The 13,168-nt window shown below is 38.5% G+C and overlaps 1 protein-coding gene across 3 annotated transcripts; it reads right to left on the bottom strand.

The window, feature by feature from the left end:
• Nucleotides 1–1,385: 1,385 nt before the first annotated feature.
• On the bottom strand, nt 1,386–11,174 carry ARL14EP (ARF like GTPase 14 effector protein). Of its 3 annotated transcripts, XM_075567313.1 has the most exons (5): nt 11,032–11,174; nt 8,374–8,399; nt 5,635–6,142; nt 4,094–4,224; nt 1,386–2,420 (listed from the first exon to the last, which is right to left on the bottom strand). In XM_075567313.1, exons 3-5 carry the CDS (start codon nt 6,049–6,051, stop codon nt 2,192–2,194), a joined length of 777 nt encoding a protein of 258 aa, XP_075423428.1. In that variant the 5' UTR covers nt 6,052–6,142; nt 8,374–8,399; nt 11,032–11,174; the 3' UTR covers nt 1,386–2,191. The 3 variants fall into 3 exon arrangements, with proteins under 3 accessions (XP_075423428.1, XP_075423429.1, XP_075423430.1); XM_075567314.1 differs by lacking the exon at nt 8,374–8,399 and having other exon boundaries at nt 11,032–11,145; XM_075567315.1 differs by lacking the exons at nt 8,374–8,399; nt 11,032–11,174 and adding an exon at nt 8,862–8,950.
• Nucleotides 11,175–13,168: the final 1,994 nt, after the last annotated feature.

Genomic DNA, 13,168 nt, shown 5'->3' with positions numbered 1-13,168 from the left:
AGCCGGGAGTCTAAGCTATTGAAATGCTTAATTTAAGAGGGGAGTTTTAATGTTTCACTTAAGGGTGAGGAGAGAAGGTACTTGGCATATACTAAGTAGGACAGAGTTCCACAGGCAAGGGGCAGTGAGGGGAAAAGGTTTAAGGCAAGAGCACAATAGAGGTGAAAAGGGTGGAAAGGAGACTGTTATGGTTAGAGTGCAGGAGACTAGCAGGGACATAACGATTGATCAAAGCTGATAGATTAGAGGAACGGTCAAAAGTGTGGCAACTACAAATTAATGCTGAAAAGTGCAATACAAGGCACTTCTTGTATTCTGGTTTTAGATTTTCTAACCGATTAAAGGAACTAGAATGTCAACTGCTATAGGAGGATAGGGAGTCATTTTTTCAGCTGACTAAATGGCCATGGGGAAAGCCAGCCAGATACCATGTTGTATAGTAAGAGGTACTAGCCGTAGAGAGGTAGTGATGCCCTTTTATAGATCATTGTTAAGACCTCGCCTACAGTACTGTGTTCAGCTCTGGAGACCACATCACTGGAAAGACCTACTTCAATTGGAGATTGTGCGAAGGACTAATAAAATGGTGCCAAATGGTAACCTCCACCCCCCCCCCCCCCTAATCTCTAGAGTTTAGAGGAGAGGGGGATGCGATTGAAACTTTCAAATGCATAAAGAGTTTCAACAAAGTACAGGAAGGAATCCTATTTCAGAGAAAGATACTAGAACAAGAGGTCATGCTCTGAAACTGGAGGATGGCAGACTCAGGGGTTGGAATGTGGGGGTGGATTTGTAAAATAGCCTCCAAGAGGTTGGGAAGCAAATATAGTAAGAATTAAGACATTCTTGGGATAGATTTAAGATTAGAAGCCAAGGACCAAGTTAGGTCGGCGGTTTTACAGCAGATAGGAAAACGGGTCAGACTAGGATAGCCAGGTGGTTCTCATCTAGTCAAAAATGCACTTGTATAAAACCTTGATGAAAACTGCAAATGTTATGCTTGTGGATGCGGCTTATATTTTAAAATGAAGATTGATACAACCAACTAAAGTGCAATTTTTCTAGTAAAACAGGGAAATTGTGGGCTCGCTGGGCCATTATTGCTAAACTCTACCTATTTCGTCTTAGACCCATACTTTCTGAGAGCTAAATGGAAATGGCGTTTATTTTTCTCTTTTTTTGTGTCAAATTATAGAGCGTTTGTCTATATAGAATATACATATATGTTTCAACTTTCTTTCGAAAGCCTAAAACTTTAAATTATTTGATTACCCTCTCCGTTACTGGCCTGCTTAACGGAGCACAGGTTGGAAATGAAAAACCAAAATGCTTGGAAGACTAACAGCAGCACTAGAATACTCTTTTACCCCGGAATAACAAAATAGTACGGTAATAAAGAATATTTATTTTATATATATAAAAATGCATATATGAACACTTGAATAAGGCAGATATAAACAACACTGCTTTTTTTCTGAAACAGGATAAAAATGGATTTATAGTCAATATAACATTCTTTTAAGTTAACGTCGCTCTTACTACCCACTACTGTGTTCATAGTTAAGTCTAGTCAGGAAGCGGTAATCTGCAATAACTGAGTGACAAGAAAACAAATCTATTTCAAAATAGGCTAACTTCTGCATCGGCTGGTTTTAAGATGGAAAACAAAAAAACTTAACGTTTCACCTTAACACTGGCGAATAGCAAAGCTTAATGTTAGCTGAAATTATAGATTTTCCAGCATCAAATTATGTAAATTCATCTATTATAGATAGTTTGTATACTTTTTAGAAAATGAATCTACTAGTTTATTGGTCTCTAGTTTTAATTTGATCTGTAAATCATTACAACAATCCCTCACTTCTGTGTTCATTAGATATTTTCTATCCTTTTCTTTTTCCCCCCCCCCTCATGGACAGTAGCTTCGCTCTGAAAAAAAACCCCAAAAAACTGCCTGCAGCCACAGTGAAAATTATATTTCAGATTCTGCACAATACACAAATCTGAGTTTTAAAGACCCTTCATCCCTTCTGTTCAATATGCCGTGGTTATGCTTCCCCATGCTGGAGAAGAGATCAACTCCTTTCTAATGAATGGGACTAAAACCTTCTCTAGAGCAGGGACGTAGTGTCAGAACACACACCAAGGGCCTTAGACTGGTAAAGAAATATTACTGCTTACTAACTGCAACTCAACCTACATGATTATTGCGAAGTATGTCCCCTCCTTCTATTTCAATTTGTTCATAAAGCCATTTGCGGTCACATCTGCACTCAATGCCGCACTTGTTTGAACCACACTTGGTACAAATATAGAAGCAACCGAAGCAGTCTTCATCTAAGCAGTCACAAAGATCCATCCCGTTCAAAAGAAGGACGCCACTGCTGTCGTACACCTTACTCTTGGCTGGTAAAGTTTGCCTGAAAGAATGAAATCGGTACATTATTTTCATCGAGCGCATGCTTGGTATCACACCCTTTTCTTTGGAATATTCTTTGACTGAGATCAAGAAATTGGGGACAGAAGAGAAAGTGCAATCTTGCTTAGTGAAGGGAAACGTTAGGATGCATGGCACTAAAACCACAAGCAACACTTTTCTTGAAGCACCTAAGAATGCATCTTCTTTTCAAAGGTGGATACCCACAGAGTATTTCCCAACAGGCAAATATAGATGGCACTTTGTCAATTTATTTTTAAATATGTTCACCATTTTGCATGCAAGATTAAAAAAAAAAAAAACAACAACACTCTATAACTTGGCCACGATTACTGCAGTCGTCTTACTTCAGTTGGATATCAATCCATGATCAAAGCAGCATTTCCTGTGACCTTTTCAGAGGAAATTTGGCAAAGAAGCAGAACAAAATATGAAGGGACAAAAATGAATGGTTGATAGATATGTTTTAATGCTTAGGTTACCAAAGGTTATTTTATTTACAATAGTCCAGGACTTAGAGGTTTAAATAACACACAGACTGCAGAATAATAGGGGAATTAAAAATCTATGTGGTTAAAGCTGCAGTTCAGTCAATATCCTGCATGTGTGGTTTTTTTAATAAATCAGTTCTGTAGTAAGAAAAAATACTTTTAGCATTTTCTGTTTTTAAAAAAACAACTTTGAAAGACCAATTTTCTTGTATTCTATTTTAACAGCCATTTGCTAAGGCACTGCCCCTTCATGTCCTGTCACAAGACCTGGCACACCCCTTTGTCAGCCCTGCCCTCCCTCTAGCACATGTCAGTGCAGGAGTGCTCATGAATATTCATGAACTTCCACTGAGTGACAGAGGCAGACTATAAACATATGCCAGCTCTAATTATGTCACCAAATTTCGCCTATCAATACATGGAGAACGAATTGACCTGCAGCTATATAGTTCTTTAGGTAATTAGAGATTGCACACATGAAACTATTGAAGTAAAAAAATAAATTAAAAAAAAAAAAAGACTGAACTGCAGCTTTAAGTAAATCTCACTGCTATACCAATAACATTGGCACATATTTCAGCTTGGATTGTAATGCCACCTAGTGGAGAAAATTGTTGTTTGGCCATCTGATGTAGTTGTGTATAAACACAAAAGCAGAAGTCCTCCTCCTCCCAATCAAGTATTTTATTTTTATATCTTATATGAACTACTGGGGCCTTTGAAGTAAACAATCGTGGCCCTCCAAGATCTGGGGATTCCCGAGATATTAACATTTTTACTTTACAAGAAAAACCAAAGATGGCTGTGGCGGTCACCTAATCAGAAGCTGCAGTGTCATCTCACAATAATATCACAGCTTTGTACTGGCTGCCAGAGTGAGGCTGACCCCAGTGGCCATATTGTTTTTCACGGACAAACTATTATAAGAGAATTTAAAAATTAAAACAGCTCATGAACATTGTGGCTTGGTGTGCTGCGATTCAGATCTGGGGACTACTTGTTTAAAATCAGGCAAAAAGTGTTACAACATTTTTTTTAAAAGTGAAAAATGGCCATTTAAGGCCAAGAAATAGTACAATATGAAATAAAAAGTTTAACAAATAATAGAAATGTAGGAAACAATTCCTTGTATGCATTTGGATAATAAGGTTAATAAACAACAAACCTATCAGAATTGGCTGGTGTGGTCTTAATTTGCAGACGACGCTTTTCTCTTTTACTTGTCTCTGGCTGGAACTCTGTTTGCCGTCCTGGATTTGCAAACTGCAACGACTTCAAAGCTTTGGCAGCCCGTCCCTGAACACAAAGAAAAACAGAATAAAAAAATACAAATTCAGAAGAAAGTTGTAAATTTTTGTAGCGAGCAATAACATTCTTCCTCAGCCCTACCCATCTACACTCTTACAATGCAACAATGCACATTAGAATACACACACTTCTCACAATTTGATAAGGATAACAAGTGGCTGCAGAGGGTGGCAGGGAATAAATTACAACTACGTTGTCCTCCTTATGTATCAGCCCCATTGTAATCTAAGGCTGTGTCCAGGCTGTTTACGCGTGCGAGCGCAGTGACGTCCCGCTTTGATGTACTTGGGGCAATTTCTGGTCTGCAGGGTTCCGCGATGGGGGGCATGGCGAGGCCGTGACGTCACGTGAGCGGTTCGTCCTCATTGGCTGAACCGTGCACGTGACCAGGGAATCGCGTGACAAAGACAATTATTTTTGTCTCTGCACACATCGTGCCTACCCACGTGCACATTCACAGTATGGCTGCTACAATTCAGTTACATTGATTGGCTCGCACGCTCTCAGCCTGGACGCGGCCTAAATGTGCAGAATTTTTAGAAAGCAAGTCCATCTGAATGTGCCATGTGAAGTTGAAGAAAAGTTCTCATATTGGCAATATTGCAAATTAATTCAATGTTAAAATAGTTGCTTTAAGGATTACATTTATAATTAAGCCAGATACAAGGTTTAAATATACATTTTTGGAACATCTACCTTGGACTGCCCCATAAAAAGGAATTGCAGTGAAAATCGTGGATTAGGTCTGATTATATATAGCCAGTTCATACCTCATGTGGTGGAACCCAAGTGAGCTCCGATACACGAACATAAAAACGTATATTGCTTACACAAATGGATGAAGAGATACGGATACAGTATATCTATTACTGGTGAAATCTGTAGAACACAAATTGTCAAAACCTTACTGATACAGACTATACACATTTTTATCTTGGATTTTAAAATGTTTAGCGATGGCATATTTAAAAGAATTGTCCACTCCCTTAATAGAGAACCCGCTCTTTATTGCCAAGGTAACTCAAATGTCTTTAACTTTATAATTATACCGGAGAAAATCCCGAATAATTGTGCTTCTATGCCATATCACACAGGAGACGTTTTTAGCCAATTGCAAGCAGAGGCTGAAATGGAAATAACCCCTTTTGATGATAATGTATGAGGAAGTTGTATATCAGGATTTGATACTTTTCCAGACTGTGAAGGAGCACCAGTTTCTGAACCACAGAAATCATTTAAACCACAGCAAGAATTGCAGTATCGCGTCACCTCTAATCTTGTTATTCCAAAAGGAAAAATAAAAAGTATCTCTATTTTCTCATTAAACATTTTCATTGTCAGCAAATGCATTTGGATTTTCAGAGAGAGAGAGATTTGGAAAGTTTCCCGTATACATACGTCTGAATGATGTCTCTTTCGATCAGGATCAATGTCACTATAACCATTGACTAGTTGTGAGCATCTTGAACAAAGCTTCCAGCCAGGTACAAACTGTCTTCCAAACTTGGCACTCAAGAAAGTTGCATCGTCCAAGCCAATTACTCGTAAACTTTTCTTAATATTTTTTTTATGCACATTGTAGGGGTCACAGCATCCTTTCTGCATGTCCACATATCGCTCAATAAACAGTTTTTCATGATGGACGCAGATGGTGTCATGTCCTGAAAGAGTCATCATGCTGGTTCGAAGCTGTAGCAGCAACATGTCATTCGATGACAGGTCTTTCAAACACTTCAATCCGGTCTGGCGAGTGATGCATGTCTTATGACATTCATTGGTATCTTGAAGCTGGTCTCCAACTGAACATGGATCCATTTTACTTGTTCAGTGCAACCTGTGTCTGTATGTATTTTGCCTATTAGCACAGTATTCTCTGTAGGCGTTACTGGCTCCTATGTGGGGTACCCTGGAGAAAGCATTAGAATCAATCAGATCTGTGCTGCAAACCTCTTGTTTACATATGATTTAGCAAAATCTTTATACACACACACACAAAACTCATTCAGAAATGTATACATGTTGGTGTATTCTAATAACCACTATATATGAATACTTAAAATTTATGGATTTACATCCTGAGAAAACTTGAATGCTGATAGGATGTAAAATACATTATGCAACAGAAATGTCACCAAAATCATGTTTTTTTCTTCTTGAGTTATTAAAGTTCCACATACATGAGCTTAGAAGAAATGAGGACATTTATGACTGCATACAGCTTGTATGAGCATAGTGCAACGTCGCTGCAAACACTATGAACAGGGAATGAGTAAAGGTAAAGGCTTTCCGATTACAGATAGTCCTCGCTATCCAACGTTTCACTTTAGAACGAATGGCATATCCAACGCAACCCTATGGGCCGTTTTTCGACGCCGGAATGAGTTATCCAGCGCTCACCGCCACTGATTAACATGGGACTCACATTACAACGGTTTCACTAATCAACACTCCTTCCAGAACGGATTCTGTTGGATAACCGAGGACTGCCTGTACTCATTAGTGGAAACTAATTAATTTAAATTAGTTGTTCTTGACAAACATTTGACAGAAACAATATTGTCACAAAACTTTAGTTCAATTTATGTACTTAAGTTACCATACCAAAGTAGCTAATAACTCAAATTATGCATACAAATGTACCTATTTAAGATATATTAATGGAAATTCCTAATTAACAATTATTTACAGATGTATGTAAATCGAAGTTGCAATTAATCGGACACTACAAAAAGAACACAAACATTCCTGTTCTGATTATGCAAAATATATAAAATTAAGAAAGGGAAGAGGTCTGGTACCTCATTATTAAAAAAAAAGAAAAAGTTATTAACATAACCAAACTGAAATTTAGCAGCAGAAATCCTCTCAATATAATGCATTCCTCAGGTTACGCCACATTATCAGATAACCACCTTTACAATCCAATCAGTAATAGGTATATTTAATGTAATTTAAGTTGGTATATTGGAGGCTGAAGAAAAAACATTGAGCTGCTATTCCAAAGGGAGAATAAAAAGATCTTCTTGATGCAAAGATGGATATTTCAATTCATAAATTCAGTACAGTAACAAGCCCTCACTAAAATGTTCATAATATCATTTATTATATGTCCTACTATCAACAAGAACCATTTCTTCCTTTACTGGAAACACACAGCATATGCTGTGTGTGGGCTGCCCCAGTTTGTTGCTTACCACTTTGCTTTTTTAAAATTATTTTATAAATGTATTACTTCAGGGATGAAATCTGGATAACAACCTTGCAGGGGCTTATTTGTATATAGTCTTAAGATGCCATCGCACCTCGATCACCGGAAAATTCCTACTCACATGAAGGGCAGTTTCCAGCTGATTGCAATTGGCTGCTCCGAGCTATGTACCATAAACTGTAAGGCATTAACTGTTCAAACTTGATATGTAATGTACCAAACATGACAATGTTGATGCCGTGTCTTCCGATTATCCTACAGATATTCTAGTCTTATCTGCAGGTTCTTTTTTCTTAGACCAACATTATTTATTTTATAGCCTTTTAAATACCTTTGTTCATTTTTTGGTATTAGACTACACTTCAGCATACTTGTGTATACAAAATATGGATGTCCTTCTGCAGGTTTAGTGTTTTTCTACAATCTCTATCTGACATCTTGATGCTATTGAGAAAACCCAAAATTATTTGTATAATACACAAAAAATATGTAAAAAATGTTGGATTTCTCCTAATTTACACATTCTAACAATATATTCTCCTTTTGCTCTTCTATTCATCAGACAAATGTTCTACCTGAAGTCATTGCTACTTCCTATGTTTCCATCTTATAAAATGCAACAACAAACCATCCTATTCATTACAACATTTCCCAACTCATTTACTCCTTCAGTTCTGAGTGAAGAGGTGCTTCAGAAAAGAAAAACAACAAAGAAGATATTTGGGCATAAAAGCAGTAAACTATTAAATCAGGGTTACCTAAAATAGTAACAGACATTATTTTCTAGGAGTTTAACACATCTATAACGGCAATTAATTATATGCAAAAACAACAGCCGTTGCTCAAGTCATTATCATAAACTTAGCGACAGGTTAAATTAGCACTAATTTGAATTAGCTTGAAATAACATGGCTTTATGCCCGTCTTACCTAAAGGTGGTACTCCCATCCAGACCCTGAAATATGGGGAGAGAGAAGGAGAGAGAGAGAGAGAGGGAGAAAGATATGCAAAGGGTATTCAAAATGATTAACATTAGCATATTTCCCAGGTGTGTTCATTTTTGTGCACAGGTATCTTCTCTCCACATATTGATTAAAAAGGTGTGTTTGGGGAGGTATACAAGTCACCTGGAACTCTAATAAAATAGACTGTGTCTCTCTCTCCTGTCTAGCAAAACCCATATTTCGGGGTCTGGGTGGGTGACCTACGTAACCCAACGTAAATCCCTGTGATGTTAGGGGGAACACATCTTTTGCATATTATTAACATAAACAGCCAGAAACATTTAACGCTACGCTATTGAAAAGCATTAGATTGGGTTACCGTTAGTTTACACTTGTAGTGTATAGGCATTACTATTAACCCAACGTTAATTTAGTTTAACATCAGGCTAAATAGCCATATGAACTTAATGTACCTGGGCCTTCGTATCTCTGCTGACTACTGCTGGAGTTGACCTAATTTCTATGAAGTAAAATGGAACAAATACATGTTGTCCAAACATTTCAAAGGCCTTCCTATTGCAGAGAAATTATGAAAATGGTGGGTTAAGTTATTTAGCAGAGGAATATAAATTAGGGATGCCAGTTTTTGTGGAGAGGGACAGAGGGAGAGGGACAGAGGGTCAGAGAGAGGGACAGAGGGAGAGGGTCAGAGAGAGGGACGGAGAGAGGGAGAGGGACGGAGAGAGGGAGAGGGACGGAGAGAGGGAGAGGGACGGAGAGAGGGAGAGGGAGATATATATATATATATACATATGTTGAAATGAGAAATAAATTGAGACATGTAAATGTGGGGTTTGTCGGTGCACTATTTTTTCGTTTCCGTCATCCTGTGTGGCTTTTGTCTCCTGCCAGTGTCGGGCCTGCTACAAGAGGAAGTGATGCTTCATTTCTGTTTTTTTACCAGAAGTGCAAAATTATCAGTCAGTGGTGGTTTTTTGGCCCAATATTCCTCTTAAAAACTACAAGTATGGATTCATGTACCTGGCAGGATTTTACATTAAATATTGGATTCCAGCAGGTGTTTTTAAAATGGGAACATTCATGGAAATCAACCCCTTCACTGCCAAAGGGGATAAGGCAGTCGTGCTACTGACTGGGTCAAAGGCCCTAGTTTAGAACCCAAGATATGGGTTGCACTCCTCTTCAGGAGTATAACGTTAATCTGCCTTATTTTAACATGTGGCTTTATAGAATTTTTTTTTTTTAGTATACATTCTGGCGTTCTAGTTTTCCCACTAAAGGACAGGAACAGATGAAACATAAGACGAACTGTCAGAGGCCAGCAATACACTGGCCTAACACTGAAAGGCTTTGTTGTTAAAAATAATAGGAATAAAACATGATGCAGTGAAAGAGGATGGTGATTTGTGTACTCTGGTTTCAACATAACCCCGTCTAATTATTTAGATACACGATTAGCTTATAGCATGAGTGAATGCATTGCAAGCCTCTCCGATAGAATAGGGGATAATAGTAATGCAATCCACGGACAGCGAAGGTGTAGGACGATGATAACACCAACTGGTTTATATAATGAAGGGGTATATTATTATTAATTTTACATATAACTTCAGACCTCTCTGGTAGTGAAAGTGGAGATATATATATATACACACACTATACAAAATAACAGTACTAATCCAAAAGTTTGGAGCGGGTGCTTCAGTCAACGTACTAAACTGTATTATGCGGAAGGGTCAGAAAACCAATACACCAAATGGTACAATAAATGTGTCGTTACTAGCTGAACTAGTTTAAGTCCTCTCTGGGATCTTCCTCGGGGTCGTGTGGTCCCAGAGGACCGAATCGTTTTTTTCTTCTTCTATAGTGGACGATAAATTATCATTTTTCTGATACCTTGACATAAGTGTTGTGTCCGAGTCATTAGAGCCAGGTGGAGTCTTATATATTTAATAAACATTATTATGAATGCATGAAGTAGCCACATAGGTGTTTTTATTTTTAATATAGGAGTGCCTGTTATTTTGTATATAGTTATATTCATTTTAGAGCTCTCTGGCAGGGAAGGGGTGTAATATATTATAAATAGGCTGTCTCTGGCAGGGAAGGGGGTATAATATATTATATATAGGGTGTCTCAGGCAGGGGAGGGATATATAATAAATATATATATAGGTGTCCCTGGCAGGGGAGGGGTATATATTATATAGGGTGTCTCTGTCAGGGGTATATAATATATAGGTATCTCTGGCAGGGAAGGAGTATAATATATTATGTCTCTGGCAGGGAAGGAGTTTAATATATTATATATAGGGTGTCTGGAAGGGAAGGAGTATAATATATTATATATAGGATGTATATAAGGGGTTTAATATAGTATATATAAAGGTGTCTCTGGCAGGGAAGGGGTATAATATATATAGGATGTCTGGCAGGGAAGGGGTATAATATAACATATATATCTGGCAGGGAGGGGTATAATATATTATATATAGGATGTGTGTATATGTATATAAGGGGTTTATAATAATAATATGAGTTAGTATAGTGAGGTAACAGGTGACTTTCTCCTCACACTCGGTGTAACTGACTATGTGAGTATGCTGCGTGCCCCTCACTTACTTTTCCGTGTGGCTTCTTCTTGCCGTGCATGGTATAGCTGCCGCTGTTAGGCTCCCGCGCCGCCGCCATTAACAGAGCCCGCCTTTCTCTGACGCACTTACAAACACAGGTCATAGAGACGCGGAAGCCGGCGCTAGGGGGGGTAGAAGGGCGGCAGGTTTGGCACGGCCCAGCCTGTCTGAGTCTCAGCTCTATGATCCGTGGCTGTGCTTCCATGGCAACGGTGCGAGACGCTGGGTCCCAGAGGCTCAGTGCGCTGTGCCTGACTCCTAACTGCCCCGCACAATAACTGCCCCTCAGATTAGTCAGATACTATTTCCTAACTGCCCCTCACGTACTATTTCCTAACTGCCCCTCAGATACTATTTCCTATCTGCCCCTCACAATAACTGCCCCCTCAGATACTATTTCCTAACTGCCCCCTCAGATACTATTTCCTAACTGCCCCTCAGATACTATTTCCTAACTGCCCCTCACAATAACTGCCCCATAGATACTATTTTCTAACTGCCCCTCACAATAACGCCCCCCCTCAGATACTATTTCCTAACTGCCCCTCACAATAACTACCCCCTCAGATACTATTTCATACAATAACTGCCCCCTCAGATACTATTTCCTAACTGCCCCTCACAATAACTGCCCCCTCAGATACTATTTCCTAACTGCCCCTCACAATAACTGCCCCATAAATACTATTTCCTGCCTAACTAAAACTGACAGGATTTACCTCTAATCAAATGTGTGTTTTTTTTTTAAATTTTATACGGTTCAATCAAGGCCCCCCAAAGTGACATGCTGGGGGGTTCAAAAGAAACCTCCCCTACAAAAAAAACAACAAAAAAAACCCCATTCTGATTTCAGAGTGAGGCTGTTACAAACAGTATGAAGTACTAAGATACATTATATTTGGAAGAGCTGAGCTTACTAAATGTCAATGTAGTTTTAGTTCTGGGACCCAGTGATATTGAGTTAAATGCCCTCTGAATTCAAATAACAGCAAGTTTATGATACCCTGTGGCCGATAAAAACTGATACTGTTTTTAGTGAGTGAGACTCCCACGAAATGAGTGTGACCTCAGAAGGTGTTGTCAAGGCCGGACATTGTAATGGACATTTTAATGGAAACCGTATGTTTTCAATGATTGAGACTGCTGAAGTCTATTATGGGACTTATTAAGCTAAAAGTTAGTGACACTATACTGACTTCTAATCCGACTGATTTTACTTTGGCTAAAAAATTGTAGTTGAACACAAAAACACAGCTCTATCCAGACGAAGGCCATTGTGCCCAAAATTTTTTCAAGGAAATCTTAATGTCCAAGGACATAAATCAGTGAGGTTTGGGATCTATGGAACAAACAAACAATGGCATTTTAATGAAAAAGTACTAATTGTTATTGGTGAGACTTCAAACCAGTGGGACTTACAGGGAAGTTTACCTTCCTGGAACAAAACCAGTGCAATTTCAGGGTTACGCACCCAAAAATGTAATTTTCAAGGAAAAATAGTGAATTGTATCATTCAGTTGCAAGTGATGAATTTGAGACTTCTAAATACCACTGACTCATGGAAATGTGATCTCATTGCTTGCCTTAAAGAAAGGCAATAACTTTGAAGCAGCTAGAAATTTCAACAAGGCAAGAGACATTTCTTGTCCTTTTTTCCATCATTTGAATATTTTCCCATAAATTCACCCACACCCTGCCGCAGTCTCTTAACCCTTTCACTGCAGAATGTGCTACAGGCCCCCATTGCAGCTAAAAAGGATCTTCCGGGCAAAAAGTACCTACGTATAGCGTATGGGAAGAATAGAAAAAAATATAGCGTGCAAAAACATTTCTTGAAAGAAAAACGAGTATAGGTAAAGCGGAAAAATATGTAGTGACACTGACAAGATATCTCTGGGGTGAATATCAGAGTCGTGTCAAGGAACCTCCGCGAATCTCCACTCCTCACATGGAATCCAAGTTCAAAAAAGGAGAAACAAATCGGACTTAGCGTAATATTGTGTTATAAAAAATGGTGGAACAACCCAATTCCATTTCAGTCACATAGAAAAGTTATCTTTTGAGTCTCACAACATATTTTTCCATTATACAGTATTCATTTTTATTTGAACAAATGATTTTGCACG

The sequence above is a fragment of the Ascaphus truei genome, chromosome 12, assembly GCF_040206685.1.
Source record: "Ascaphus truei isolate aAscTru1 chromosome 12, aAscTru1.hap1, whole genome shotgun sequence".
Taxonomy (NCBI): Eukaryota; Metazoa; Chordata; class Amphibia; order Anura; family Ascaphidae; genus Ascaphus; species Ascaphus truei.
Note: the sequence above shows the minus strand (reverse complement) of the source record. Positions and strands in the feature narration are given on the sequence as shown.

What these genes read in the sequence shown, in the direction of transcription:
- ARL14EP (XM_075567313.1), bottom strand. Translation starts at nt 6,051, where the DNA reads ATGGATCCATGTTCAGTTGGAGACCAGCTTCAAGATACCAATGAATGT. An exon ending in GAAAGAGACATCATTCAGAC is followed by an intron (nt 4,225 to 5,634) that starts GTATGTATACGG and finishes CTTTGTGTTCAG; the next exon opens with GGACGGGCTGCCAAAGCTTT. An exon ending in ACACCAGCCAATTCTGATAG is followed by an intron (nt 2,421 to 4,093) that starts GTTTGTTGTTTA and finishes TCATTCTTTCAG; the next exon opens with GCAAACTTTACCAGCCAAGA.